The sequence below is a fragment of the Pollachius pollachius genome (assembly GCF_949987615.1).
Source record: "Pollachius pollachius genome assembly, chromosome: 20".
NCBI classification, from domain to species: Eukaryota; Metazoa; Chordata; class Actinopteri; order Gadiformes; family Gadidae; genus Pollachius; species Pollachius pollachius.
In genome coordinates, this window is record NC_136953.1 from 10055338 (window position 1) to 10082307 (window position 26970).

Sequence of the window (26970 nt, forward strand, 5' to 3'; positions counted from 1 at the left end):
CTGTGCAACATCTGGGAGCCAGAATAGCTATCATCTATTTGCATGTACTTTTGTTAAGCGATTGTCTCTCCCATTTAGTTCAAATAGTATCGTCCAGCCTACGTCACAGGTGCCACGGCGCTGTGTGGATGGCCGACCATAGAAAATACTGTATTGTATTTATTACATTACATTGTATGTATTACATTTATTGAAATACAACTGCTCAATATCGTTTTATTTGCTTGTGGAATTCTTTACAGTTATAACATTTGTATAATTATTTTTTGCAAGGCAGTATGTCATGTCCTGACGCTACTTAGCTTTTTTCTTTTCACCAATGGTTAACTCTGGTCGTCCCACAGTGAGCCTCCGGACAGACGTTTGTTTATGCTATCCACTCTCACATGCTAACGGTGTATTTTACATTTGTTTTAATGTTTTCTCCACAATAAAGCACTGTTCTCATCCTTCTTGAGGAGTACACACCTACGTTTTACGTTTACACGGAGGAATCCGTTGTTCAAATACATTCGTATTTTCTGCGAAGGTATGTTTTCTTTACCTTTTATCAACACAGTGGCCAGCTGATCGAAGCAACAAAGTTAAAGACATTTCCATTAGTCCATTATATTTAACTTGTCTTGCTGAATGAATGGCCTTCATTTCCTACTCACGTAATCACGGACTCTATCATTAATATAGTTTGACTGCCTATTTCTTTCTTTATTTTGGATTTTTGATGATTTGACTACTGGTAATGGTTTATTAACATCCATACAGATGATAGAAGTGGTGGCCTCCATGGCCCGGGGCCCCGTGCTCCTGGCCGGGGAGGTGATGGAGTGTCTCATCACGTTCACCAACCCAATGTCCCACCTTTCGACGTCCGCTACAAGGTGAATCCAAACTTAAGTCGTGGACGTAACGATATGTGTATGAAAAGTCCCTATAACAGGTCGTTATAGACAGGTAAACAATGTATTGCTGTTTCTTACAGTGAGATGCTTGCGTGGGCCAGTGCCCAGATCCATTGCCAGTTTCACGCCAGTGAAAACAGAGTGGCCCTGCCGGTTCAGGGCAACAAACAGGATGTGCAGGCTGGGAGCGACACTGTCCTCATCCCGAGTCGAGGTGAGATGAACGAACGGAGTGATTGAGTGAGAACGTGTAACGGTACAGATCACGGACAAGATACCATTGGGGAGAAGAAGTGTAGGTCACAATATGCAATATAATAGTCAGGTTTTATTCGGTTTTTTAGTTATAATCCTGTTTTAACATCATGATACTTAATATTCGTTGTGTTGTGTGTTAGGCCCAATCAGATTACATTTCCAAGCTCTGATTCACAAAGCCATAATGTTGGCCCAGCCATTGCAATACCCTTGCGTTGGAGATTAATGATCTCAAAATATTGACCTTCGCTCGCCTAATAGCTTGATGATAAAAGATTGGCCACAAATGTCATTCAACTCAGGCCAACATTATTCATTGTGACTTGGCATGGCATTAAACAGTGGAGCAGCAATAGTTATTAGATACAAACTTAATAAATCTTTAAAAAAATGGCCAACTTCACAATGTCACACTTGCACTATCTTCAATACAGTTCAAACCATTACTGACCTGTTTGAAATATCTCTGTTCCCCAGGAGAGCGAGGCCAGTGCATGCTGGACACGCCCCCAAAGATACTGTTCTGTGACCTCCGTCTGGACCCCGGGGAGAGCAAGACATGTGAGATGTACTTTGAATTTGCATGCATGGAACACAGAAGGGAGAGATTCTGAGATTATGTAATTGTCTGTTGTCTTATATAAGTGTTGACTGCAGATCTGGAGCAATGCTAGTACAGCACCACATTTTCATGTTTGTTTGAATCGTGTTTGAATCGTGTTTGGCTGATCGATCAGATTTAAGTCTATGTAATGCTACTGTACCGTTAATCGCTGCATTAATAGACTAATTAGAGATTATTAGAGATTAATTAGAATCAAGCCCCTTCCACGCATGTAGTCGTACCCTGCAATGTTCCTGAACATTTCCTGCATGGGGTCATGTGAATGGGAACAGGGATTGATATTCGTGGTAAACTGCACCGTCAATTTTCATGCTCAAGACCTAGTCACATTTCCAGGTCACTGCCGGTATAGGTGTGCTGTGAATGAAAGCAGTCACAATGCTGGTAGCACCAAATAAATGGCTCTTTAACGTAGAGCGAGAGAACCAATCACAAGTCTCCACTGAGGACGTATATGAAATCGGCAAGTGTTTATTTCAACGTACCAATCCTTATCGGGGGATCCAATAGTAATTTCAATTCAGCTTCGTATGTTTGCAAACAGGCTCCTTTTTTTCTGGACCGCGTTTCCAAATAAGGGAGTTCCTCTCATTCCGAGAGTGAGACAATCATTCCAGCAGATGATTTTGGGTGAACTGATAACAATATCAATACAGCCCCTTTGGTTTGCAAACAAGCTCTTTTTCAAAAAATACTTGAAATGGGACAGATTCCGAAATAAAGGAGCTCCTCTCAGTGTTGCATTACTGCCCTCTGCTGGACTGTCTCTGGGACCATATTCCGGCATCGCTTTGCCATGTGTGAACGGGTGGCAGACGGAAATGTTCCTGAACGAAGCTACATGTGTGGATAGCGTCCATCACTTGCCATGCTTGCAATGTTATCCCAGTCATTTACCGGGAACGATGTGTGAAAGGGGCTTAAGACTGCATGTGGCACGTAACCTCTGTCCAAACCCAGTGCCCAGATTGGCCTCTCTGCAGACGAGTCATTCTGTACATTCATCTTCCCCCTCTCTCCGCCAGACGCCTACAGTGAGATGGTGCCCGTGGACGGCCCCCCCAGTTTCCGCGGCCAGGCGGTGAAGTATGTCTACAAGCTGACCATCGGCTGCCAGAGGGTCAACTCCCCCATCAAGCTGCTGCGGGTTCCCTTCAGAGTGCTGGTGCTGCAGGGTGAGGGGCCGGCAACCTACCGGGTCGCTCGCTGAGGCTTTGGTCCTAACCCCCTTCCTTCCCTTCCAACCCAGTTCATAAGACCCCACTACACATCACACATGGGGGCAGGATGGTTGGTTGGTTTGTTTTTACTCTGAAAGGCTCTGGGTTCAAACCTTAGTTCACCTGTGGGCTCCCTTGAGCAAGATGCCTCTTAACCACCTATAAATTAAAAAAATCATTGTAAATAGTTGTGGATAAATTTGTAACATAGTAAACAGTTAATTAAACCAATATGCTATTGATAAATCTGGCCATTTATAATCGTTATAGCTTCAAAATGAATAATGTTTGAATCATTCAAACAATATGAAATAATACATTACCTTCCTATTTAAGTGTTCATCAGAATGAGGTCATTTCAAAACGTCCGCCGCAAATCATCCAGACTTCCATGGTGAACTATCCCCCAAGTTAAGCGGCCTCTCGCCTCCTCTCGTCCACAGGCTTGCCAGAGCCTACCTTCCCCCAGGACGAGGAGGTGTCCCCCTCCAACCCCTTCTTGGAGGAGGAGGAGGCCAGCCGCCGGGACGTCCGGCACCTGGAGAGAGCCCTGGACACGCTGATGGTCAGCACCTCCCGCCGCTGTCCCAGTGAGTCCCCTCCCACGCTGCTCTCATGCAAAGCGACAGAGCTTAAAGCTGCACTGTGTAGCGGCTTGTGTTGTCACTACAGACATAGCAATGTATTTCTCTATGTGAAGACACTATAAATTGCATCAGTTGCTTACTATTGGAACCGAGGCAACTGAATTCTGCTTCTTGCAGCCAGGTAACACTGTCATTTTTTGGAACATTAACTTTTTTAAACCATAAACTACTGCCGTGTTATGAAATGGAAACTTGTGTTAGAAATGTCATTCATTTCGTAAACCAGGGGATTTTATTCCCTCTTAAACATTGTTGGTCTGTGGAATATCTGAGAATCGGATATAGAAAAGGGGATTCCTGCTGGTCCACGAAAAGGTTTCATTGTTCCTACTGGTTCCTAAAGGTTTCATAGTACAGGTTTACTGTGGTGTTTTTTTAGATTTCAAGCTGCACTAATTGACATGTCTTGGTAGTCCTTGTTTTCCATCAAATACAGGATCACTCTGACCTAAGACAGAGTTTAATGGGACCTTTTGACCCCTGTTCAGGCATGTTCAACATCACCAACATGCGGGGCAAAGTGGCCAAGTTCTGCATTTTCAAGATCGCCTACAGACTCGGAGAGGAAATCATCGGGACTTTCAACTTTTCAGAGGGAGACATCCCCTGCTTACAGGTGTGTGTGTGTGTGTGTGTGTGTGTGTGTGTTGGAAGAATTATGTGGTCATTTTTCACACTTCCATTTTGTTCAGTACTCTGTATTCAGTTTTGTGTATCCCAGTACTGTGTACTGCATTGTTAGTACTCTGTATTGGGCCCCAAGTACTCCACTCAGTACATTGTATACTGCAGCCTAAGTGCTGTATTGCATGGAGGCATATACACATATTTATTGTATTGTGTATACCTCAGGAATGGTTTCTTGGTTTTCTCAATACGGTGCATTGCATCGTCACTACGGCCTGTTGCTGTATAGGCCTGCAGCCACTCTTTTCCAAAGCGAGTTCAAAATGTGCCCGATCTCATTGAGTTTATTGTAGGTAAGGGTTAAGGGGTTAAGGGCATCTTGCTCAAAGGGAGACCACAAGAACTTCTTAACCAGAGCCAGCCTCAACACTCGGACCATCCAAGTTTTCTTTTTCTTACCCCTTTTCGAAAGGGTAAAGCAAGTTTCTATTCCTTTTTGTTTTTCATTGCTTATAAATATTACTTAATTGTAACTGTCCACTTGTTTCATGAGTTAATTGAATTTCTATTATTGCTTTATCTTTTTCTTTTTCTTTACTTGTTCGAAAATAATATAATTTCAATTCAATCGGTTCCCCCCTGCCGCCTCAGTACTCGGTGAGCCTGCAGAGCGAGGAGGAGATCCAGCAGCCGTACCAGCGGCGGCCGGGCCAGGCGGTCAGCGTGACGGGCCACGGCCGCCACGTGGAGCCCTGCCTCCACACGGCCTCCAGCCACTTCTCCCTCCCCGTGCCGCTCAACATCACGCCGGGCTTCAGCACCGACATCGGTACGCCGCTCTCAGAACCAGTCGTCGTCGTTGTGTTTTTTGTTGTTGTGGTTGTGAAAGGCAACAAGTGACATCACAAGTAGTTTTGGGAGTGGATGGTGAGTACATTAGGTTTAGATTATCGCGTGACCTTGTGATCTCGCGTGAATACGGCTGGTTTGCAAGGCAGCGCTACGCTGCCGTTACGCGCCCGGTGGGGATTGACGCAGGGCAGCCGTTCCGCAGCGCGTACGTCCCCGGTGGAAATCAGGCGTAAACCTTCAAATGTGTAAGTGTAGTTCAACCAAGTGCTCCTACGTTGTACCTGATGTTTCCCTGTGTACTTTAACTTCCACAGTTACCCTGAGGTGGCGCCTGCACTTTGAGTTTGTCACCGCCCGAGAGCCCATGGAACCGCCCACTATCACTCAGAACCAATCAGAGGTGACAGTCTGGAAGGGGGCGGAGAACGTCGACGTGGACACTTTCAGCTGGGACCTGCCAATCAAAGTGCTGCCCACCAACCCGGCCTTGGCCTCGTACATGTCCCAGTTTACAGGGACCAACTGCATCAACATCTGATGATTTGCTGTGTTCCTATTGGTGAAGGACTTGAGAGGGTGTGCTCTATCAACGGGAAGGGTCAAGTTGTGAACTTATGCAGAGGCTCACTTATATGCGATCGTGTGATCTGAACCGAACTGTGTGCTAACAAATATATCTTTTTTTCATAAAATAAGATAAGCATTCCGGGAAGAAATGCAAATGTTTGATATTGTATATGCAGAATGGTGAATAGACTTTATATGTATGCAACATCTTTTTTTTTTTCTCTTTGTTGCAACACGTTGCTTCCATGCAAATCCTTCAAAACCTGATCTTCCTTTTCGGAGATGGAGAGAAATGATCTAAATCGCAGCTTTCACTGTTGTTATTTGACATTCTCTTCATGTTCTGTTGTATGCCTGTACTGTTTGAAGCACATTAACAATATGTCATGGCTTTTTTTTTAATCTTATGCAATGATTTCCACTGCTAAATGGCTTTATTTCCCAATGGCTGTACAAACAATGGCTGAAATAAAACTGTGTGGTTTTGAGGAATTTGTAGAATTGTTTCTTCACACACAAAACAGTATTTCAGTTGTAAAGCACTTTATTTTGAGATTAATTGAATTGTAGCACATCAAATACAACATAAACTGTTCTATATATTAAGTGGTTTATCTTACGTAAACATGCTGGTATTTACACTAGAGCATAGTTGATTGTGATAGATTGTAAATTGAATTGTTATAGTTAAGCATAGTGGATTTTAAAATCGACAGGGAAAAAGTGCCACTTAATTTCTTGAGTAAAGATTTACTTAGTTTTTACCACTCCTTAAACAGTATCACACATACACCCTAAACAGCATTTTATAATAAAGGTGTATAGCAACAAGTTTGTGAAAAGATCTAGCATCATAATGTAGCAAGCTTTTGGACATTTTAAGGTGCACTGCACATAACTGCCCATAAGCCATCTATTACAAAAACAAAAAAAAATCACTTGAGCAGCATTTGGTTCAACATAATTCCCTTATCATTAATGATTTAAAGTTAAGCTAAGACAGAGCTAAACTGTAATAACCGAATCCTCATTTTGGGTTACATTTGAACTTTAAGACTAGTATAGTAATAATAATATATCTTTAAACGCTCTTAATGTGAAAAGGTTCCAGACCATGCGGAATACATCATTGAGAAACTTTGACCGTAGAAGTGTCCATCGCGTGGAAACCCAGGGCTGTGACGGCTCACTACTCCCCCAGCTTCAGGGCCCCATGGCTGGGGTCGAGCAGGTGGTTCTCCCCGGGGATGCAGGGCAGACGGGGGTCGGCCGCCTGCACCAGGGACACTTTGCACGTCACCACTTCCACACGCACCTCACATCCCGCGGGGAAGTCCACTGGCCGATGTACCCTGAGGTGGAGGAGCAGGGTCAGATCCATGGATGGAAGAAAGATCATGAAGGAGAGGGAGACAGAAAGAGAGACAGACGGACGGATAGATATTGAGAAAAGAGATTGATGGACAGAGGAAAGCGATAGCAAGCCAGAAAGACAGACAGATAGATAGATAGATAGATATAGAGAGAGATGGATGGACAGAGGAAAGCCCTAGTCAGACAGACAGACTGATAGACAGAGAGATAGATAACAACAAAGAGGTGGATTGACAGGAAAGCGATAGACAGACAGAAAGACAGATTGACCGATTGACAAACAAATAGATAAAGAGAGTGATGGATAGAGAGAGGAAAGTGATGAATAGACAGGCAGACAAATATATGGATATGTAGATAGGTAGATGGTACCAGCAGATCTGTAGAGGAAACCAGGCAGATTGAACATGCGCACACACACACACACACACACACACAGAGACACACAGAGTTGATGCACACGCACACAGACGTACACAGTCAGCATCCACCCGGGGTCAACCTACGTCTCACAGCAGCCCACTCCCATAGGGTGGAGGCAGGTGCACTGCATGCAGGCGTTGTCCATCCAGGTCTCCCCCATGCTGTAGTTTCTCCCCTCAAAGCCACACTGCGCTGCGAGGGGAGAAGAATGAGGAGTGAAGAGGGTCACCAAAACCGTTCAACATTCAGGCTTTCAAACTTGGTCGAAGATTGCGAAAAATATTGTATTTGCACATGTCGCCTCAGATGGGAAATAATCTCCTCACCGCTTGTAATCAGGACCGACCTTAGGCAATTTTCAGATCATAAAATAAGACTACTCTATAGACTACATACGTATCACACAGCCACACGTTGAGACCCCCAGGGTTTAGGGTCATGATTCCTCTCACCTCTTGAGTCAAAGTGACACTCCATCGGAGCGGCCTGGCTGCCCCCGGCGGCCCACATCATCATCACGGCGGTGAGAGCGGCGAAGGCGATGAGGTTTGCTCCGTTGGATCCCATGTCTGTGGCTCTAGCTCTTCCTTCAGGTCTGCTTTGGGTCTCAGGTCCCAGGGTTCAGGTTCTGGTTGCTTCAATGGCCCCAGAAGCACTGCATTTATACCTTCCCTCAAGCCTGTGCCGCCGTATTATGTCCGTGCATGTGTGTGCGTGTGTGTTTGTGTGTGTGTGTGAATGGGGGAGGGGGGGGGCGTGGTCTGTCACAGCATATGGCGTGGAAAGTGGGGGGGGGGTTGGGAGGTTTGGGTTCTGGGGTGCCATAGGGAAGAGGCAGGGGTGATGTTGCTGGGTTGGGGGGGGGGCTGTCTTGGCGCAAGTTCCTTTTGGCGTTGTGGAGAGGAGCGTGCGTTGCGCTTCAGCGGGCATGAACCCCCTGAAAGTGATAGAAACAGTGACACATCCACGGAGTGACTAAGCAGAGGTGAGGGGTTGGGGGGGGGGGGGGGGGGGGGAGAGAGAGAGAAGGGGTTTAGGTCCAAGGAAAGGAGGAGGAAAGAAGATGAAGAGAAAGAGAGAGTGGAATGGTTTAATGTGATTTATTCAGCTTCCTCTAGCAGGCTTTGTGTTTGATCCACTGTTCTTGAGCCTTTCTAAATGCATGTGTACAACGCACTTCGACGCATCTCCATGAATGAGAGGTCCACGGGCGTTCTCTCAACAGTGTTAACGGGTGGAGTTAAACTGATTTATGTGGGGCTCTTCAACATTCGTGACTTTGTTAATGTAAATTATAGCATTTAAAAAAATATGGTCACTAATAGTCCTACGGAACCCTCTTGCCCAAAACAAACACCCACACACACACCCACCCACACCTGCGCACACCAACACACACACACATACACGCCTGCACATACAGACATAAACACACACATACACACATACACACACACACACACACACACACACACACACACACACACACACACACACACACACACACACACACACACACACACACACAAATATGTGGGCACAAACATCTATGCACCTGCATGTTTACAGTGGCTTAAAAGTGCCTTGGAACTTACAAAGAGATACACTCACACACAGACACACACACAGGGTTAGCATTAACCCTGGCCGCAGCCCCCCGCAATCAGCTAGATGTAAAGAAACAAGGAACAGGTGATAAGGAGGTCGGGTCGGTCGAAGTACAGTCATATGTCCCGGGTCTGGACAAAACATGAGCTCATCTTTCTCCCCTCTAAACTTTTCCTTGTCGCAGTCCGGGGTTCGAAGATCTGATCTTAGGGAAAAAGCGTATCAGCCGTCACAGACGGAGACTCATGAGCCTTGCAAAAAGGGCAAAAAAAATGAGTTTTATAGGCTTGTACTGAAAGGTGTGCCACTACAGTAGTACGCAAGCTAACATCGCCAAGGGAGAACGTTCTGCGTCTATTTTTGCATGACTCACAGTTGACTCCCTAAGATAAATCAATGCTACGGATGACAGCTCTGATTCCTTTCAAACCTCTTGTAAAAAGCGGACAAACCGTGTCCAAACCCTTGCCAATACGTATAGATAGGCCTGTATACTGATGGGAACAATGTCGTTTGTTGATCCAGATGAACAACTCAGGCCCTCTCACTCCCTGTTTGATACTTTGACTCGTCGTGTGAACTTTGGAGATTGCATCAAAGACACATGATCTCCGGATGACCAATTCAAACATTCTTCAGCCTGTTCGTCTTCCATTGCGATGGTGGCTGGGCGGCCCCTATGGGTCCTATATAATCACCCCGAGGGCGGCTTGACCCCGGAGCTCTGAGGAGGTGAGGACCAGGGCGGGGCGCCCCCAAACAGAAAAGGATGGAGCTTTTTCCCTGTGATACGCCTTCTGCGTTTCATGGATGTGCACTTGATTGGGATCCGGTGGGTGATTTAATTGTGGAGAGAATTTGAGTCACCGAAGTAATGGAAGTAACGCCATCACCCCTTTTCGGGAAGGTAGTTAAATAGATAGTTAAATTCAAGGTTCAGAGTGGTGTGGAGGCGATTTCTAAATGATCCTTTTAAACTGCTCTGTCACTTCTATGCATTCACCCTGAAGTCTCAGAACAGAAAGGCAAATACTTCTATTTTTTTTTGTGGCAATATATATTTAATATTGTTGAATTATTCTTATTGTCATATTGCATTGACATCACTGTTGCTAATCTGACATCGTATAGTATAGTGTAGTATAGAATAGAACATCATAGTATAAAAGGCCTCTATGGTATATATACCATAGAGGCCTTAACTATTATATATAATAGTTAAGTATAGATCATATACTGATGTTAACAGAGTATTGGACAAGATAATTAACATTGCTACGTTGCAACATGCTTATATTGATGAACATACTAGTTTGCTAGGTTTGTCAAGAAAGGATTGATTGAAATCTTTAATCTTGCTGTCACATGCACTAATGTCACGTGCACTATTCCTTTAAATGTTAAGCGCTTAAATTTAACCACGCCTTCTCCACTTCCTATTTCCTTTTCAGACTCGACCAATCGCCCAATGAAATCCCGATATTCTAGATAGGTTTATAGAGTGATCTTATCAATGAACGATGTATTTGGGCTGGCTATAGCTTTTGCTCACTCTGTTGTTGTGTAGTTATCAGAAACATCTAATTTCGCCCGGTTAGACAGCTGTAAATAGAATGTCTTTACTTTGAATGCTCACAGCCGAAGTCTTCCTTTTCATAACGTTATATAGCCCGATGAACTTGTCCGACTAACTGTAGTGGAAAGAGGCCAGGCCCTGAAGAAAAATACCGGATATTTTAGCACTGATCCAAGGCCTAGCCGACAAGTCCCCAAATCGGAGAGTCTCCGATTCCCGTCGGAGATTTGATGTTGTACTTGTCAGTTTTTAGATATCATTTGTATTAGCTGTCGGAACATGGACGCCGACAAATTTAACTATGTCTACAGTTGTGACTTGGACATTAACGTCCAACTTAAAATGTAAGTTCTGTCGGCTAATCTTTGGGGTTCTCTAACTGTTAATCTTTACTTTACATGACAGGAGCCTTACTACTTACAGTGCAAGGCAAAACACTACATGCTAACTGTAACTCATTCTCGTTTTCTGTTTTCGTATGGCGATATGTATATATATATATATATATGGGATATAGATTTCCTATTCTGACGTTTACTACTATACTACAGTCGTCTCGCACAGCACCATGACTTGATAGATATGACACAATTGTCCCGTTGTTGTTGTAGTCCTCATGTGTGCTGTCATCTGAATGCGAGCCAGTCTCGTGGATTTAGGTACTGCTCATTGCATCACAAGTGGACTATTTTAGAAGTAATCAGATCATACATCCTATGCGATTATACTGTACGTGTTCTGTTCATTACGCCAAAACTATTTCCCTGACCAAAATGGTGGATTTCTCAAAATGTTCCATATTTGCTTTGCCTCTGCTGCCAGTGGCAGTCTTGAAGGCAAACGAGAGCAGAAGAGCTACAAGGCTCTGCTTCAGGACCCCATGCTGCGGTTCTCCGGCCTCTACCAGGAGAACTGCTCGGACCTCTACGTCACCTGTCAGGTGTTTGCTGAGGGAAAGCCCCTGGCGCTGCCTGTGCGCACCTCCTACAAGGCCTTCAGCACCCGGTGGAAGTGAGTCCCAGGCCTTCTTTCAAACTGTATAGTGATGAGGATGGCAGTTAACGATGAAAGCCTGTTGTGTGTTTCTGTGGCTGTCCTTCCTTTCACGCTTTATTCAGTGTAAAATTTGTTCTTTGTACCGTTCAGGTGCAATTTTCTCACATATTATATGTAGTTCTTTAGTAGACATTTTTTGCTCACCCTCTTTTTTTTTTTTGGATCAAGGCAAAAATTTAAATCTGTCATTGCTGTCGATTCTCCCAATCCCTCCCTCCCTCCCTTCTCCATCACGTAGCTGGAATGAATGGCTGCGGCTACAGGTCAAGTACCCGGACCTGCCCCAGAGTGCCCAGGTGGCCCTCACCGTGTGGGACGTCTACGGCCCGGGCAGAGCCGTCCCTGTAGGTGGCACCACCGTCACCCTATTTGGAAAATACGGGTGAGTGCCTTTCCCTTCGATGTCCTCATCCTGTCCCTCCAGGGTCGCTCGATTTCGCTGACTGAATGGAAGCGAAAGGACGGATTGACCTGAGGCGGGCCATAGTGACGACATGCTGTGTTAATCTAGTTCTACTCAGTGTTTCATTAGCTTCTGCATGTGTGGAATGAGTGTAATGTACTTTTATCAAATGAGTCTTCATCTCCTTCCCTTTCTTCCTCTCCTCCCTTCCTGCTCGTTCTCCATCTTCTTCTTCTTCTCCTCCGCCTCCTCCATCTTGCCCCTTGTCGTGATCTTGCCCCCCACCCCACCTGTGGTCTCCAGAATGTTCCGGCAGGGGATGCACGACCTGAAGGTGTGGCCGGGCGTGGAGGGGGACGGCGGAGAGCCCACCAGCACCCCGGGACGGACCAGCAGCAGCCTATCTGAGGACCAGATGGGCAGACTGGCCAAGGTGGGTGGGCGGGGGGGGCTGGGAGAACCTCTGTCTGGGGCCAGGGTCCCACATAGCCTGAGAAGGACCGGTCGCACCAGGAGTCAGAGATGGGTCCTTGTGTGTGTTTGTGTGTGTGTGAGCGTTAGGTTTTGTCTTGGTCGGAGCTGCACTAAATGTTGTGAAGGTTAAGACAAAATATTGCCTTCCATGTTTCCAAACAGTTGCAGTTTTACAGATTTGTAAAAATGTATACAAAAAAATATGCATATAAAATACATTGAAAGCTTGCTACCGTATTAGAGCAGTACTGTTAGTTTGTTTTATTGAAATATCAGATTCTACATGGCATTACGTGGCATCCCTTGTGTGTTTGTGTGGATGTGTGTTCTGTCTGTGTGGGCCTGTATGTGTTCTGTTCTGAGGGCCTCACCCTGTCTAAAGCGCTATCTATTCCAGAGTCCTGACCTGGAGTTTCTGGGTGATGTGAGTACCGCAGGAGGACTAGATAGTGTGTGTGTGTGTGTGTGTGTGTGTGTGTGTGTGTGTCTGTGTGTGTGTGTGTGTGTGTGTGCCGGCCAAAGCTATGCTATTCACCATTTGTAAATAACACTTGCTAAAAGCACAGGTGGGCGGGGTTTAATGCATTAAGATATGTCGTCATAGGTCCCCTAAATTGTCAATCATAACTTCTCACACAAGTATCGGCTTGTTTTTTTGTGAATGTGTAGTGTTTTCGTGTGTGTGTGCATGGACATTTGTAGCATCAAGATATGGTTTCCATTATGTTCATTTTATCACAAAATTAAAAAAGAAAAACGAACATGATTTGTAACATTAGTTATAATAACCATGAAAGCCTTCAAGCTAATTGACTATAATCAAATATTTTGATACTGCGGATGGTATTTCCGGTTTATTTATACCTGGCAACTCTCTTACCATTTTCCTGTAGCAATGGCTGCGCTTTTGTGTCCTTCATCAGTCACTGACACTTGAGTGGATTGGCTTAGAGTGTGTCATCAGAGATGTTTCGATTGGCTGCTGGCCCTTCACCTCTGCTATGATTGGTTGAGCCATATGCACGTCAGCTACGATGCCACATCGTTTGCTGTTCTTACATCATTTATCTCTGACTTGAAAACCTTTTTTATATAGATTTCTACTGGATACTGCCTCAAATATTACCATTTTATGTGTATATATATTTCAATTCCTGTTCCCAATCCTTCTCTCCCTCTCTATGTCTCTATCTCTCTCTCTCGGTCTCTCTGTATCTCTCTCTCTGTCTCTCTCTTCATGTCTCTCTGTCTCTCTCTCTATATCTCTCTGTCTCTCTCCCCCCAGCTGACGAAGGCCCATCGACAGGGTCATATGGCCAAGGTGGATTGGCTGGACAGGTTGACCTTCAGAGAAATCGAAATGATCAACGAGGTTGGTTTATGTATATATTATACTCTATATTGATGCCTGATGAACATTTTATTAAATGTCCTCTACATTTTGATGTAGTCATACTCTTCAAACGTGTTTAGAAGAAGGTCCAGGGGTTTTCTCTGTTGTGTCTGTCTACCATGTCCATCCCATAATATGTATGTATGTATATGTGTGTGTGTTTGTGTATTTCTGTGCGTGTCACCAGAGTGAAAAGCGGAGCTCCAACTTCATGTACCTCATGGTGGAGTTTCCACGCGTCAAAACCAACGACAAGGAATACAGTATTGTCTATTACGAGCAGGTACGTGCATCTGTACTTTTATACACTGAACATAAGTGTGTGGTATATCTGTGGGCCTTAAACCAATTACACAGACATAACATAGCATTTGTTATTTGTTGCCCGATACAGATGAAGTATATGTTAGTTATGGAGATAATCCAAATACATCACATGTGATTGGAGACGGCTCTGTTATCAAGTTGATTATTGATTATTGCCGTCCGTCCCTCGTCCTCATGCAGGACGGAGACGAGGCCTCACCTGTTCTCACCAGCTGTGACATCGTAAAAGTTCCCGACCCCCAGATGTGCATGGTAAGAACGCACTCACACCAAACGCACAATGTTGGATATTTTAAATGGAGCCAGACGCTCTTTATCAAATATAGTTTAGGGAAACGCATAAAATCCCCACAAAGTCACCACAGAAATATGGTGGTGGACATGGCATGGATTAAATATTCCTAAAAACATGCGTTCCATAACCCTTCCACCAAAGTCTGCAATAATGCAATAATATTAGAAATAAGCCATCGAACCAAACAATCAATGGATAAGCTTCTCTTAACAGTCGATTTTCATTTATTTACTGTATGTATTTTTGTATCAAGCCAATAATGTCCTAAAACTGTACTCCTTGATCCTCCTCATCCTCCCCTACGCCATGTGACCCGCGGTGGGGGTGCCGTGACGCGGCTGCAGGAGAACCTGGTGGAGAGCAAGCACCACAAGCTAGCCCGAAGCCTCCGCAGCGGGCCCTCGGACCACGACCTGAAGCCCAACGCCGCCACACGAGACCAGCTCAACGTGAGGCCCCGCCCTAGCCTGGCGTTAGCGTAGCATGCCTTAGTGTCGTCTGCTGTGTTTTTCTCCTTCGCAAAGTCCTTTTCTGTCCGCGCATGGGTTTGTTTGGGATATTTGAGAAAATGCCATGTAAGTCATCTTATTGTGTGTGTGTGTGTGTGTCCACAGACCATCGTGTGCTACCCCCCCACCAAGCTGCTGAGCTCTGAGGAGCAGGACCTGGTGTGGAAGTTCAGATACTACCTCACCACCCAGGAGAAGGTATAGCACTGCTTTTTTCAATAGCTTACCTCAACCGATGATTTGTTTACACATAAACTTTCTTCTCCTTTTTCTTAATCAAATAAACCCATCCTTTGTGCTGTTATATTTCAGCTTATTTCTAAACTGTTCGTATAGACTCTGCGTTGTGTATTTTTTCGTCGTAATAGTAATTTTCCTAAAAAACACATCACATACACTCCCCCCCACTCCCGCCTACCAGAACACTGCAGGAGCCCACAGCAAACAAACCAACCACTGCAGGTCAAATCTAAGCTCTCTCTCTCTCTCTCTCTCTCTCTCTCTCTCTCTCTCTCTCTCTCTCTCTCTCTCTCTCTCTCTCTCTCTCTCTCTCTCTCTCTCTCTCTCTCACTCCTCCAGGCCCTGACCAAGTTCCTGAAGTGTGTGAACTGGGACCTGGCCCAGGAGGCCAAGCAGGCCCTGGAGCTGCTGGGTAAGTGGCGGCCCATGGACGTGGAGGACTCCCTGGAGCTGCTCTCCTCCGCCTTCTCCAACCCCACCGTGCGGCGCTACGCCGTCACCCGCCTGCAGCAGGCCGACGACGAGGTGGGCAGGGGGGCCGGGGAACCCTAGCCTCGTCTCTTATCGTCTAAACCCGGGGTTAATGTTGTGCAGTTAAACGCCATTTCATATTTTCACATAGTTTACAACTGAACCGGTGGGGCGGTTAAGTGTGGAATAGGATGGAATAGTTTGTAGGATACCCCCCCCCGCCTCAATTGTATTTAATATACTATAATAATAATTGAATATAATATGATAATATTCAAAGAAGCGGCATGAAATTTAAATCATTTTTAGATATGTATGATGAAACATGAAAATACCTCTTAGTACTGATAGACACGAACAAGCCATCTTTGACCGTGTGAGGTTAAACTGCACACCTTTAAAAACATTAGCATACGTTAGCATAGACAGTGCGTCCCTCGTTCGCCGACTTTCCGTGTGAATCGTGTGCCCTAACCCCCCTCCCCTTCCCCCGGGCCCCCAGGACCTGCTCATGTACCTGCTGCAGCTGGTGCAGGCCCTCAAGTACGAGAACTTCAACGACATCCTGGGCGGCCTGGAGCCGGGGAGCAAGAAGGACAGCCAGGGCCTGGGGGAGAGCATCGTCATGGGGGACATGGACAGGTCTGGTGCCCCCCCCTCCTCCTCCCACAGGCCCCCTGGTCGTAGGGCAGACGCAGGGTGACGCTCGTAGTGCTACACACGCCTCTGCTCAAAGTTAGCTTTAACATGCGGTACTCTTTTACGATGGAGAACGTTAACAGTTTATTACCATGATCCGGTCAACCTTTTGCTTGGAAGACTTGCATAACATTTACATTTAGGGCGTTTAGCAGACGCTTTTATCCAAAGCGACTTACGACGTACATTTGTTAGAAGAAAGAGAAACAACAATATATTGCTGTCGGTACAGTAAAGATATTCATAGAACGGTATTCATAGAACATAGAACGAAGTGCCAAGCATTTACAACTGCTAGGTTAACCCATTCCCAGTATACAACAAAGATAGCTAGTATAAGATGCATTAAATGCGTCAAGTGGTATATATTTTTTTCATGTAATTCCGGTTTGATTTCTGTTGCCTGGCGGTGAGCCTGCGTGTTAGTCATGTGCTAATCATGTACTTTTGCTGCATGTTTCTGTAGCTCTCAGATTGTGACGCCTGCCCCGGCTCCCCCACCCCCTCCTACCCTGAAGACCAAGGAGGGGGCAGACAGCGACAGTACGGAGGTAAGGGGAGACCCGACACGCAGGAGGTCAGAAGGTATCAGAATGTGTGAGGTGGAATGGAAAGAGCTTTTCAGAATGTTATCTTTGAAGACATCAATGCTTTCAATAAGTCAAATGAGTCGAATACTAGACTTCAAAACACTTTTTTGGGGAGGATTCATCACAGCACTTTTTTTTTGTGTGTGTCCGTGTCCCCTTTGCAGCAGGATTTGTGCACGTTTCTCATATCAAGGGCATGCAAGAACTCTACCCTGGCCAACTACTTGTACTGGTGAGTACACTAAAACACATGCAGCCTAAATACGTGTATGCCAATATACTAGCCTAAATATACTAGCCTAAATATTGTAGTGAAATAAGATACTATGTCAGGATATCCCCAAGTATTGTTGCATTTATTGTTTTTATTATCAAAACGCATTAGGACACCATGTTACCGTGATATTATGGTGTCTGAATGAGATGATCCAAAGGGGTATGATCTGGCAGGTATGTGATCGTGGAGTGTGAGGACCAGGACACCCAGCAAAGAGACCCCAAGACCCACGAGATGTACATCAACGTGATGCGGAGGTTCAGTCAGGCCCTGCTCAAGGTCAGCACCCAGCAGACCCCATAAATCCCCATAAATACACACAGACCCTGGCCCCCACAAACACACCCAGACCCTGGTCCCCACAAACACACCCAGACCCTGGCCCCCACAAACGGACACACACACCCACACCCCGGTCCCCATAAACACACCCAGACCCTGGTCACTATAAACACACCCACACCCCGGTCCCCATAAACACACCAGACACACACACCCAGACCCTGGCCCCTACAAACACACCCAGACCCTGGCCCCCACAAACACACCCAGACCCTGGCCCCCACAAACACACCCAGACCCTGGTCCCTACAAACACACCCAGACCATGGTCCCTACAAACACACCCAGACCCTGGCCCCCACAAACACACCCAGACCCTGGCCCCTACAAACACACCCAGACCCTGGCCCCCACAAACACACCCAGACCCTGGCCCCCACAAACACACCCAGACCCTGGCCCCCACAAACACACCCAGACCCTGGTCCCCACAAACACACCCAGACCCTGGTCCCCACAAACACACCCAGGTTAACCAAACTCCGTGGTTGGTCAGGATCTGCATGTGATGACCCCTTTGTCTTCTCTCTCTCCCTCTCTCTCGCTCTCGCTCTCTCTCCACCTCGTCCCCTCACACGTCCAGGGGGACAAGAGTGTGCGTGTGATGCGCTCGCTGCTGGCCGCCCAGCAGACCTTCGTGGACCGGCTGGTGCAGCTGATGAAGGCCGTTCAGAGGGAGAGCGGGAACCGCAAGAAGAAGGTCAGCCTGCCTGCCTCCCCTCTCTCAATACCAGCTTGGGTCCAAGTCTAGGCCTAATGAGGGCTGGTTGACTCCCAGCCTAAAGGCTCTGGGTTCAATCCCCAGTGACCTGCCTGAAGCATCTTGAAGCATTCACTGATGAAGAGTTGAGGCTCCTATGCCCGGAGAGAGAGAGAGTGCGTGTGTGTGTGTGTGTGGGAGGACAAACGCAGATGAAGTATTCACTGCGAGTCTTATTTAGGTAAAGCTATATCACTAAATGGAAGATATTTGTCCCGGGAGAGACATGTGGATGCAACCGTTTTTCACACACTCAAACACACACGTGTAAGTAGAATACACAGCTGATTGGTTTTGTAGACGTTTTCTCTTTTTGTCTCATTATCACCGTTTAAAGTCTTTTCATATGTTAGTTTGACGTCACATCGCAATCTCCTTCAGGCAGGTCTAGTCGGTCAGCGGTTGATCTTACACCCCTCCCCCAAGCACACATGCTTGCCTACGAATCACGTGTGAAATGAATCACGTACGTTCGATCGAGAGGGGATAAAGGATCGACAGAGCAACAGAAGAGTAGTACAACCCTATATAGATAGAGCACATCTATTGCGATAGAATAGTGCGCTCACGTCGGGAATGCTACTATGCTACTGCTACTATTACTACTGCTCTGGTCACCATGGCGACGTTAACGCGCAGCGTGTGTCCCGCTCAGACGGAGCGCCTCCAGGCCCTGCTGGCGGACAACGACAAGGTGAACCTGGCCGACATCGAGCCCATCCCCCTGCCCTTGGAGCCCGAGATCAGGATCCGGGGAATCGTACCGGAGACCGCCACGCTCTTCAAGGTATGACCAAGACGGACCAACATCGGAATAGGATCCACCGGGGGGGGCGTACGATGGATGTTATGCCGCCGCTTGTCACGTGGCGGTGACTTGAATGTCGCGGTCACCTGAACTGTACGACCTACACTCGATTAATGAAGAGAGACTGACTATCCAAAATGTGTGTGTGTGTGTGTGTGTGTGTGTGTGTGTGTGTGTGTCGTCCCCCCCCCCCCCCCCCCCCCCCCCCCCCCAGAGTGCCCTGATGCCCGCCAAGCTGATCTTCAAGGCAGAGGACGGGGTCATGTACCCGGTGATCTTTAAGCACGGAGACGACCTGCGGCAGGACCAGCTCATCCTGCAGATCATCTCCCTCATGGACAAGGTAGGCTCCGCCCCCCCAGCCTGCCACACAACAGACAGACTGGGGACCTCATCCTAGGACACACACAGCTGGCGCCCGTACCACTAATTATGGCTCTGCTACTATAATGTGGCAGTGGACTCACCTTCACTGGTACAGTCTGCTACCCAAGCTGTGGCCGACCCATCGTTAGTGATATGAGCGGCACCTGTGTTGGTGCTACGATGACACCTCTGTGGCATTGATCCAATCAGAGCACAGCACGATCCCTCTAGTGGGGTTGGAGATGCACCCGAATGCTTTTCAATTGCCCTAGCTAATATAACCATCCGAGCCATCGCTTTGAAGGGTTATGCGACTTTGTGTTTCAAATGAACATGTTCTAAAAAGGACATTACTACTATTAAGACTATTAATATCATTAAGACCACCATCATTAAGACCAAGGGTTATTGTTGGATAACTCCAAGGATTGAATGTTTTGAACGTGTGTGTTGTTTTCGTTGGGCCCTGCAGCTGTTGAGGAAGGAGAACTTGGACCTGAAGCTGACGCCGTATAAAGTTCTGGCCACGAGCACCAAGCACGGTAGGAGAGCGACTCCTCACCCGGAGGAATGTGTTGTTGACGTGACGCCATCTCTGAGCAAAGACGCTGATCTCCTTCAACCGCGAATGACCCACGCAACACACATGAGAAAAAATGGGACAGAAGGCTTTCGTCTTCTTCTTGAATAGTTAGTTAGCCATCGCACACTTAAAATGTACTGTTTTTCTAACCCTCAGGTTTCATGCAGTTTGTCCAGTCGGTGCCTGTGGCTGAAGTCCTGGCGACGGAGGGGAACATACAGGTGATCGTCTATCGCACTGCAGCAGCAATATCTGAAAGATCATGATGAACATCCCCTTTATTTATTTACCTTACACACCGCACTAAAGAGGGGACACGTGATGTTACAGGCAACATGATTCACTGCAATCGAAAAAAGCTGCTGCTTCTTTAACACCAAAACTCCGTTAACCATGATGCATCTCCTTGGCTTTCTGCCTGTTCTCCTCCAGAGCTTCTTCAGAAGACATGCGCCCAGCGAGAAGGGGCCATACGGCATCAGCCCAGAGGTGATGGACACTTACGTCAAGAGCTGCGGTCAGTACCAGCCCCCCGTAGAACCGTTGGGCCCCTGAGTGCAGGTCCTTGTAATACTGAAGGGGCCCACCAGGATTCAAACCCAGACAAAATCCCCTGAACCAGTATTGTCATACCAACCCCTAGTCAAGGAAACAGGACTTATTTATGACTTGGACCAACATTTGAGTAACATATCGTTAGCCATCATATTTTAAGGTTCATCTTCTGTTTAGCGTCAAAAATGCCCAAAGTCGAGTAGATGACTTCGGCAGGTGGTGATTATGGAATGAAAAAAGCACTCTGATTTGGCTTAGGATACAACCAATGAGGCGCAATGAATCAGCAGCATCAGCACAGTACAGTTAGGTTAGATATCACAATTTAGTCAGGCTAACGATATTGTAAAATCGGTCAATGCCTGAACTACTGCGTGAGGTAATGAACTGTACTGATGCTTGCTCCGCCCTTGTCCCCATCCAGCTGGTTACTGCGTCATCACGTACATCCTGGGCGTCGGGGACAGACACCTGGACAACCTGCTGCTCACCAAGACGGGTAAGACCCAGATCTCCCCAGGCCGCTAACCCTGAACCTATGACCACCTAGCTGGGGTCTCCAGACCCGAGCCTGCCCCCGGAGGTTAAGTAACATCAGACGGTGGCCTCCCCCGAAGTGCATCATCAGATGGCAAACGACAACAACAACCTTGTTCTCTAGGGCTGTAACGATATGCGTACCGAAACCGAAATCGCGGAACTCAAAGCCACGAACCTGTCTCGCGGTGTGAGAAGGCAGAAGCGCGACACGCCCTTTCTAACTCCCATTATCCTTCCAGTCAAGATCCAGCCACCTGATATTAGCTGTTACTGCCAGGGTTTCCGTTGTCCGGTAATAGAAAAATTAAATGTCAGTCAAAACTTTATTATTTTTTTGACATTAATATTTTCAAATACGTAAGCCTAAACCACAAAACTAGTTGAGGGTTTTTGCCTACCTGCAAGCATCCTCCAACTGCAATCTTTGGTTATATATTTATTCACTTTGCTATAGGCCTACTTTAATAGTATTCTTTCTGTTCAAATCCGTTCAGTGTTCCAAATTATTTGTTATTAAATGTCACATTAAGTTAATTGTTATATGAATGTTGTTTAAATAAAACGCTTTTTAAATGTAAAAAAGTCTTGGGATGAATCGAACCGTGGGTCAAAAATCGTGATACAAACCGAATCGGGAGTTGGTGTATCGTTACAGCCCTATTGTTCACCTTTGGCGCCTTCCTCCGTATCCCCCACCCAGGTAAGCTGTTCCACGTGGACTTCGGCTACATCCTGGGCCGTGACCCCAAGCCCCTGCCGCCGCCCATGAAGCTTAGCAAGGAGATGGTGGAGGGGATGGGGGGCATGCAGAGCGAGCAGTACCAGGAGTTCAGGAAGCAGTGTTACACCGCCTTCCTCCACCTCCGGAGGTACGGAGCAACACACACGTACACACACACACGCTCACGCGGTGATGACTCAGCCTGAATCCTGGGGCCAGAACGGCATGGGATCCAGCCCATATGGTACAGGGCCCAAACAAGCCACAGGCTTGATTTGGATGAGGGATAGTGCGTCTGCTGGCCAGGCCAGTCCAGTACAAACTAAATATCGAAACCACATTCCTGTGTAATTTCTGCGAAGCTACCAACATACAAAAACACACTCTCCGGCCACTGGGATCGATGTGGCCAAATCTGAAAGACGTCAACTCCTTATTTTAACCCATTTCCATCACTGAAGCCCGAGCTAGCGTACAAATTTAGACTGAGATTCGGGCTCCCCACTGTTGATAAAACGGGGGTCGTAATGCCTGACAGCAAATGAGTCGTGAACATAGCGAGCGTGCCTCAACGTCCAAGGGTTTAGGATCTGAAGCCCTCAGGCCAGCAGACGTTGAGGCTCTCTCGTGATGTTCTTCTTTAGAGGTTATATATCGGCTGTCGAATGATGCGAGGTCCATTGAGACTTTGAGTAACAGCAAAACAAGTACACTTGATTCAACCCGGGAGAGAATCCGAACTTCAAGAAAAATGTGGAAACTCTTAACTTAACGCTGATCCCCAGGTACTCCAACCTGATCCTCAATCTGTTCTCCCTCATGGTGGACGCCAACATTCCCGACATCGCCCTGGAGCCCGACAAGACAGTTAAGAAGGTAAAGCCATAGGTTCCAGCACTAGTTACCCGAGTCACTTAGTCTTACTTAATTTAGGAAAAAATCAGTCAAATGCTGGTCTGGGGAGGCCGACAGCAACACATGTCAACAAGCGATAATCGCAACCCCTGTTCCCTTCCACTTCCTTGTTTCAGGTGCAGGACAAGTTCCGATTGGACCTTTCGGATGAGGAGGCAGTCCACTACATGCAGAGCTTAATTGACGAGAGCGTGGGAGCGCTGTTCGCCGCGGTGGTAGAGCAGATACACAAGTTCGCCCAGGTAAGTGATGCCCCTTCCAAAACGCTTTCTAAAAGGGTTAGCCAACCACCAAACCACCTGACTACAGAAAAAGCGCCCCCTATGGAGAGTAAAGGGTACCTGAAATTTCTCCCATGGAAGCCAGATCCATTGGCTAGATTTCCTTTTCAGGTTTTGTTTCCAATATCATTCCACCAACATTCCTACCAAGATTTGTTTTTATTTGTTGTATTTCTATTAATATTTATTAATTAATTTTGTATTCATTTATTTACCTCACTTATTTACGATTGTTTTTGCCAGGGACGGGTCACATTAATCAACATTTTAGTTAAAACTTAAATGTAAATATGCCAGCTAGCCAAGAGGCTAAGCTACATCCGTAGTCGACATCAACAGCCAACAGCTTCCCAAGCACTCCCTCTCTTACATGTTCATTTTTTTATTTTAGTACTGGCGCAGGTGAAAGGGGCGAGCGAGGGGTAAAACACACAGGACCGTTGCCATGGAAACGCAGGGTGGCAGCAGGGTCTCCTCTGGGTCCTAGAGACGACCACGATGCACTTCCTGCCTTTTTACTGCAATATGAAAAAAAATAATTACAAGGTCAAAGATGAACGCCCTTGTTTTAACTCATGCGTGTGTGTGTATATATACTGTATATTGTTGATACATTAATTAAAATGAAGGCCAAATAAAAATGTATTATTAAAAAAAAGGATACACAACTTCCATTCTTTTATTTGAACTTGCGGTCTATTTAATACTATTAAGCTGAAAGATTTAGATCTAAACCAACTTTAAACTGGTACTATCAGTACTTTTAATAGGTAACGTCTGAAATTCTTTCTCATTACTGACCCCATAGGCCGGTAAATGAACTGCAGCTTGCTGGAGCTCACTCATTGAGAGCACTAGAGTGTGAGCTCCGTATGTTGAGACAATAGTGATTGTTAACTAATGTTATTTATAATCATAAATTAAGATAAGCTATACAAATAGGACAGGTGTGAGTGGATATAATAACACATCAAATTAACAAATTAAAAAGTACTGAAACTGACATGTGTGCAACATTTTCGTCGAAGCTTAGGCGTCACTTCCTTCCTTTTTTCTGGCATCACCATTCAGGTTCAAATATAATCAAAATCAGCCCACATACTTTTCTACACAACGAAGAGAGTCGGGAGGTCTCATTGTTTAAGTTAAACTTCATCCTGCTCATATTGGCAACGTAAAGCAATTAATGAATTTAAACATATAGTCCCTTTAAATGAGTCCAGATACAAGACATTATGGAACACGTAGAGGTTAGGCCATCATACTGTAGGTTTTGTGGTCGGCAGTGAGACACCCTCACCACTGAACTATCCTCCCGTGATTTGGCAGTGTGGCATGACTAAAGGTCATCAGAGAGGATTATTTAGTGTTCCACCACATCTGTATCGGAGCCTCGCTGGGGGCAGGGAACAGCCCAGAGTCAGACCCCAGGGGGGGAGCTGGTGACTCAGTGTTTCCTGTACACTTCTGTCCTCTTAGTGTGGTATAGAAACACACACGTTGCCTTATAAGGATCAATTCATTATGGATTATAAAGAGTACAAGTATATTTTATGCAAAGAAAGCCTATTCGATTGCCCTAGTTTTGGGAAGTTTTATCGATATTTAAGAAAACAAAAAAAATTTGTTTGCATAATCAAACTCAAAATAAAATTAATTGAGGACCCACACACAAAAACTAAAGCAAGTTAAAAACAATTATTCTCAAAAGTCACCTCTCCGAAAAGGTTAAAGCACACATCAATATCCAGCCATCATTGTACGCCCAGCGATGGGACAAGCAAATAAACGCGAGTCAGCGAAGAAGACCTCCAGCAAACGCGACCAACGCAGCTGTACCAATACAATCCCCGTACATTCAACAAGATCTATTCTCATCCCGCACTACCCGAGCGAAACCGGGGCTTGGCTCAATCTCACATCACACAATCCAACATCTTGGCTTTATAAACAATATTGTATATTTCCCCCCCCCACACACACACACACACACACACACACACACACACACACACACACACACGGGAGGTAGAATGCCGCACACATAAACACGCAATATGTTGGCTTGAAATCAACGAGAGCCGGTGGTTTCCTTCGCGTCAGGTCAGTGCGAGTTCCTCCTCAGCGTAGATGTATGGCTTTCGCTGGACGTAGTGACGTTTATTTGAAAAAAAAGAGTAACACAACCCCCAGCTCCCTCTCTCTCTCTCTTTCGTTAATGTTGTGGAGAAAGTGCAACAGCAGCAGAACACTGAGGCGGACGCTCGGATGCTTTTTGAACGCAAGCCGCGGTGGAGGAGGAAGGTGTTGGGTCACGGTCAACCGATGGGGCCAATGGTGAGTCAGAGGATCCCCCCCCCCCCAGACCCCCCTAAACTCCCAAGCAGTTTCTATGACGACAATAAACACTTTTGTCATCTTCCTTGAAAATGCACAGCAGGAGCTATCAATTATTAGAATTTGTTTTGTTTTTTTTGCATCTGGATTGGACTGCTGTACATCACCCATATTTGCCCATCTCATTCCTAGTGAAGCGCAGTCACCGGGCAGATTTAGTGAGCTCCAAGCCAATACGATCATCATCAGCATACACAGAAATAGCTCATCCTCGGATTGATAAAATAAACACTTTCTACCCTGCTGCAAGGCCTCAATCACTGGCCCAAATGATGCCCCTTTATGGTCAGCTACGTGACTCAGGAAAAAAAGTCCCCCAGAATTGTGGCTATGCAATTGTAGGACGTTGCAGTATCAGCATTTTGGAGTCATTATTCTAGATGTCCTTAACAGGGATTGGTAAATGGCCCGCGGTTATACAATGCTTTTCTTACCACCTCATAGCTCTTAACGTTTATCTGAGGGGTACGACATTAGGTGCCTTGCTTAACAAGGTCTGAACGAGGGATTGAACTAGCAACCCTGCTCCGATCACCAGAGGATCTGACCTAAAGCACTGCGGTGCATTAGAACACTTTCAGAATGGGACGGAGGCATGTGCTTGGTTTCGGCTGCACCTCTCACCGTCAGTATAAAGGGCCTTGTCCTTTATACTGATCTTTCCCCAATATCCTCATCTGGCCATTCTGTGTTACCAAAATCTGACTTCAGTCTCCAGTCAGTCTCTTGAATTGTCTGCTCGAAACCGTTTTAGTTCCCAAACTAACAGATTCAACTATTCAAGATTCAAAGGTTTTTATTTGTCACATACACATACACATACAGAATATGCAGTAAAATGTTTGTGTGACATACTCGTTATTATCTGTGCTTAAAAAATAATCAAATAGAATAAAATAAAATTAAATAAGATGAAATACAAAATACGTTTTAACAGAAATTAAGAATATTATAAATGTATGTAAAATTAAAACTTGACAAGGAGATGTATTGTGCAACATGGCCAGGGTCAAAGTGTCAAAGTGCAGGGGGGGGGGGGCGGGGGGATTGTCAAGTGGACCGGTATCACATATTGACTGAGTTCAGAGCAATGATTGGCTGGGGGGAAAAGAAAACCTCAGTCTCTCTCTGCATGTTTTGTGTGATGATTTCTTGATTATTTTCGATTGATCGACTTTCAAAGAGAAGACGGACCACGTTGTTTGAAGCCTTTCCTTCAGTATCCTGTCTTTGGCACCATTATTTGTAAGTAACCTTCATATCCGTCCTCCGATCTATTCCTCCTTTCAAAC

General features: G+C 46.0%; 3 protein-coding genes across 3 annotated transcripts; 2 read left to right on the forward strand and 1 right to left on the reverse strand.

Moving 5' to 3' along the window:
* The first annotated feature begins 115 nt into the window (after nucleotides 1-115).
* Nucleotides 116-6138, forward strand: rgp1 (GP1 homolog, RAB6A GEF complex partner 1). Its single transcript, XM_079757733.1, has 10 exons — nucleotides 116-174; nucleotides 437-529; nucleotides 763-878; nucleotides 980-1113; nucleotides 1635-1718; nucleotides 2808-2957; nucleotides 3446-3592; nucleotides 4138-4265; nucleotides 4928-5105; nucleotides 5443-6138. Exons 3-10 carry the CDS (start codon nucleotides 763-765, stop codon nucleotides 5664-5666), a joined length of 1161 nt encoding a protein of 386 aa, XP_079613859.1. The 5' UTR covers nucleotides 116-174; nucleotides 437-529; the 3' UTR covers nucleotides 5667-6138.
* Nucleotides 6139-6884: 746 nt separating this feature from the next.
* On the reverse strand, nucleotides 6885-8059 carry msmp1 (microseminoprotein, prostate associated 1; the record flags this gene model as incomplete). Its single annotated transcript, XM_079758259.1, has 3 exons — nucleotides 6885-7047; nucleotides 7576-7684; nucleotides 7945-8059. The coding sequence occupies 3 exons, from the start codon at nucleotides 8057-8059 to the stop codon at nucleotides 6885-6887; spliced, it is 387 nt and encodes a 128-aa protein (XP_079614385.1).
* A 2586-nt stretch (nucleotides 8060-10645) lies between these two features.
* Nucleotides 10646-23907, forward strand: pik3c3 (phosphatidylinositol 3-kinase, catalytic subunit type 3). Its single transcript, XM_079757790.1, has 25 exons — nucleotides 10646-11020; nucleotides 11499-11687; nucleotides 11971-12114; nucleotides 12439-12568; nucleotides 13895-13981; nucleotides 14190-14285; nucleotides 14510-14581; nucleotides 14969-15073; nucleotides 15239-15331; nucleotides 15713-15898; nucleotides 16347-16486; nucleotides 17010-17094; nucleotides 17298-17365; nucleotides 17584-17689; nucleotides 18336-18452; nucleotides 19168-19299; nucleotides 19535-19663; nucleotides 20159-20228; nucleotides 20426-20490; nucleotides 20702-20786; nucleotides 21249-21323; nucleotides 22065-22233; nucleotides 22871-22961; nucleotides 23117-23242; nucleotides 23673-23907. The coding sequence occupies exons 1-25, from the start codon at nucleotides 10956-10958 to the stop codon at nucleotides 23685-23687; spliced, it is 2640 nt and encodes an 879-aa protein (XP_079613916.1). The 5' UTR covers nucleotides 10646-10955; the 3' UTR covers nucleotides 23688-23907.
* The last annotated feature ends 3063 nt before the right edge of the window (nucleotides 23908-26970 follow it).

Excerpts from the sequence above, each read along its gene's own strand:
- pik3c3 (XM_079757790.1), top strand. The coding sequence starts at position 10,956 with ATGGACGCCGACAAATTTAACTATGTCTACAGTTGTGACTTGGACATT. Across the intron at positions 11,688-11,970 it reads GCCTTCAGCACCCGGTGGAA|CTGGAATGAATGGCTGCGGC; the intron begins GTGAGTCCCAGG and ends TCCATCACGTAG. Across the intron at positions 19,300-19,534 it reads AGACCGCCACGCTCTTCAAG|AGTGCCCTGATGCCCGCCAA; the intron begins GTATGACCAAGA and ends CCCCCCCCCCAG.
- rgp1 (XM_079757733.1), top strand. The coding sequence starts at position 763 with ATGATAGAAGTGGTGGCCTCCATGGCCCGGGGCCCCGTGCTCCTGGCC. Across the intron at positions 1,719-2,807 it reads CCCCGGGGAGAGCAAGACAT|ACGCCTACAGTGAGATGGTG; the intron begins GTGAGATGTACT and ends TCTCTCCGCCAG. Across the intron at positions 3,593-4,137 it reads CACCTCCCGCCGCTGTCCCA|GCATGTTCAACATCACCAAC; the intron begins GTGAGTCCCCTC and ends ACCCCTGTTCAG.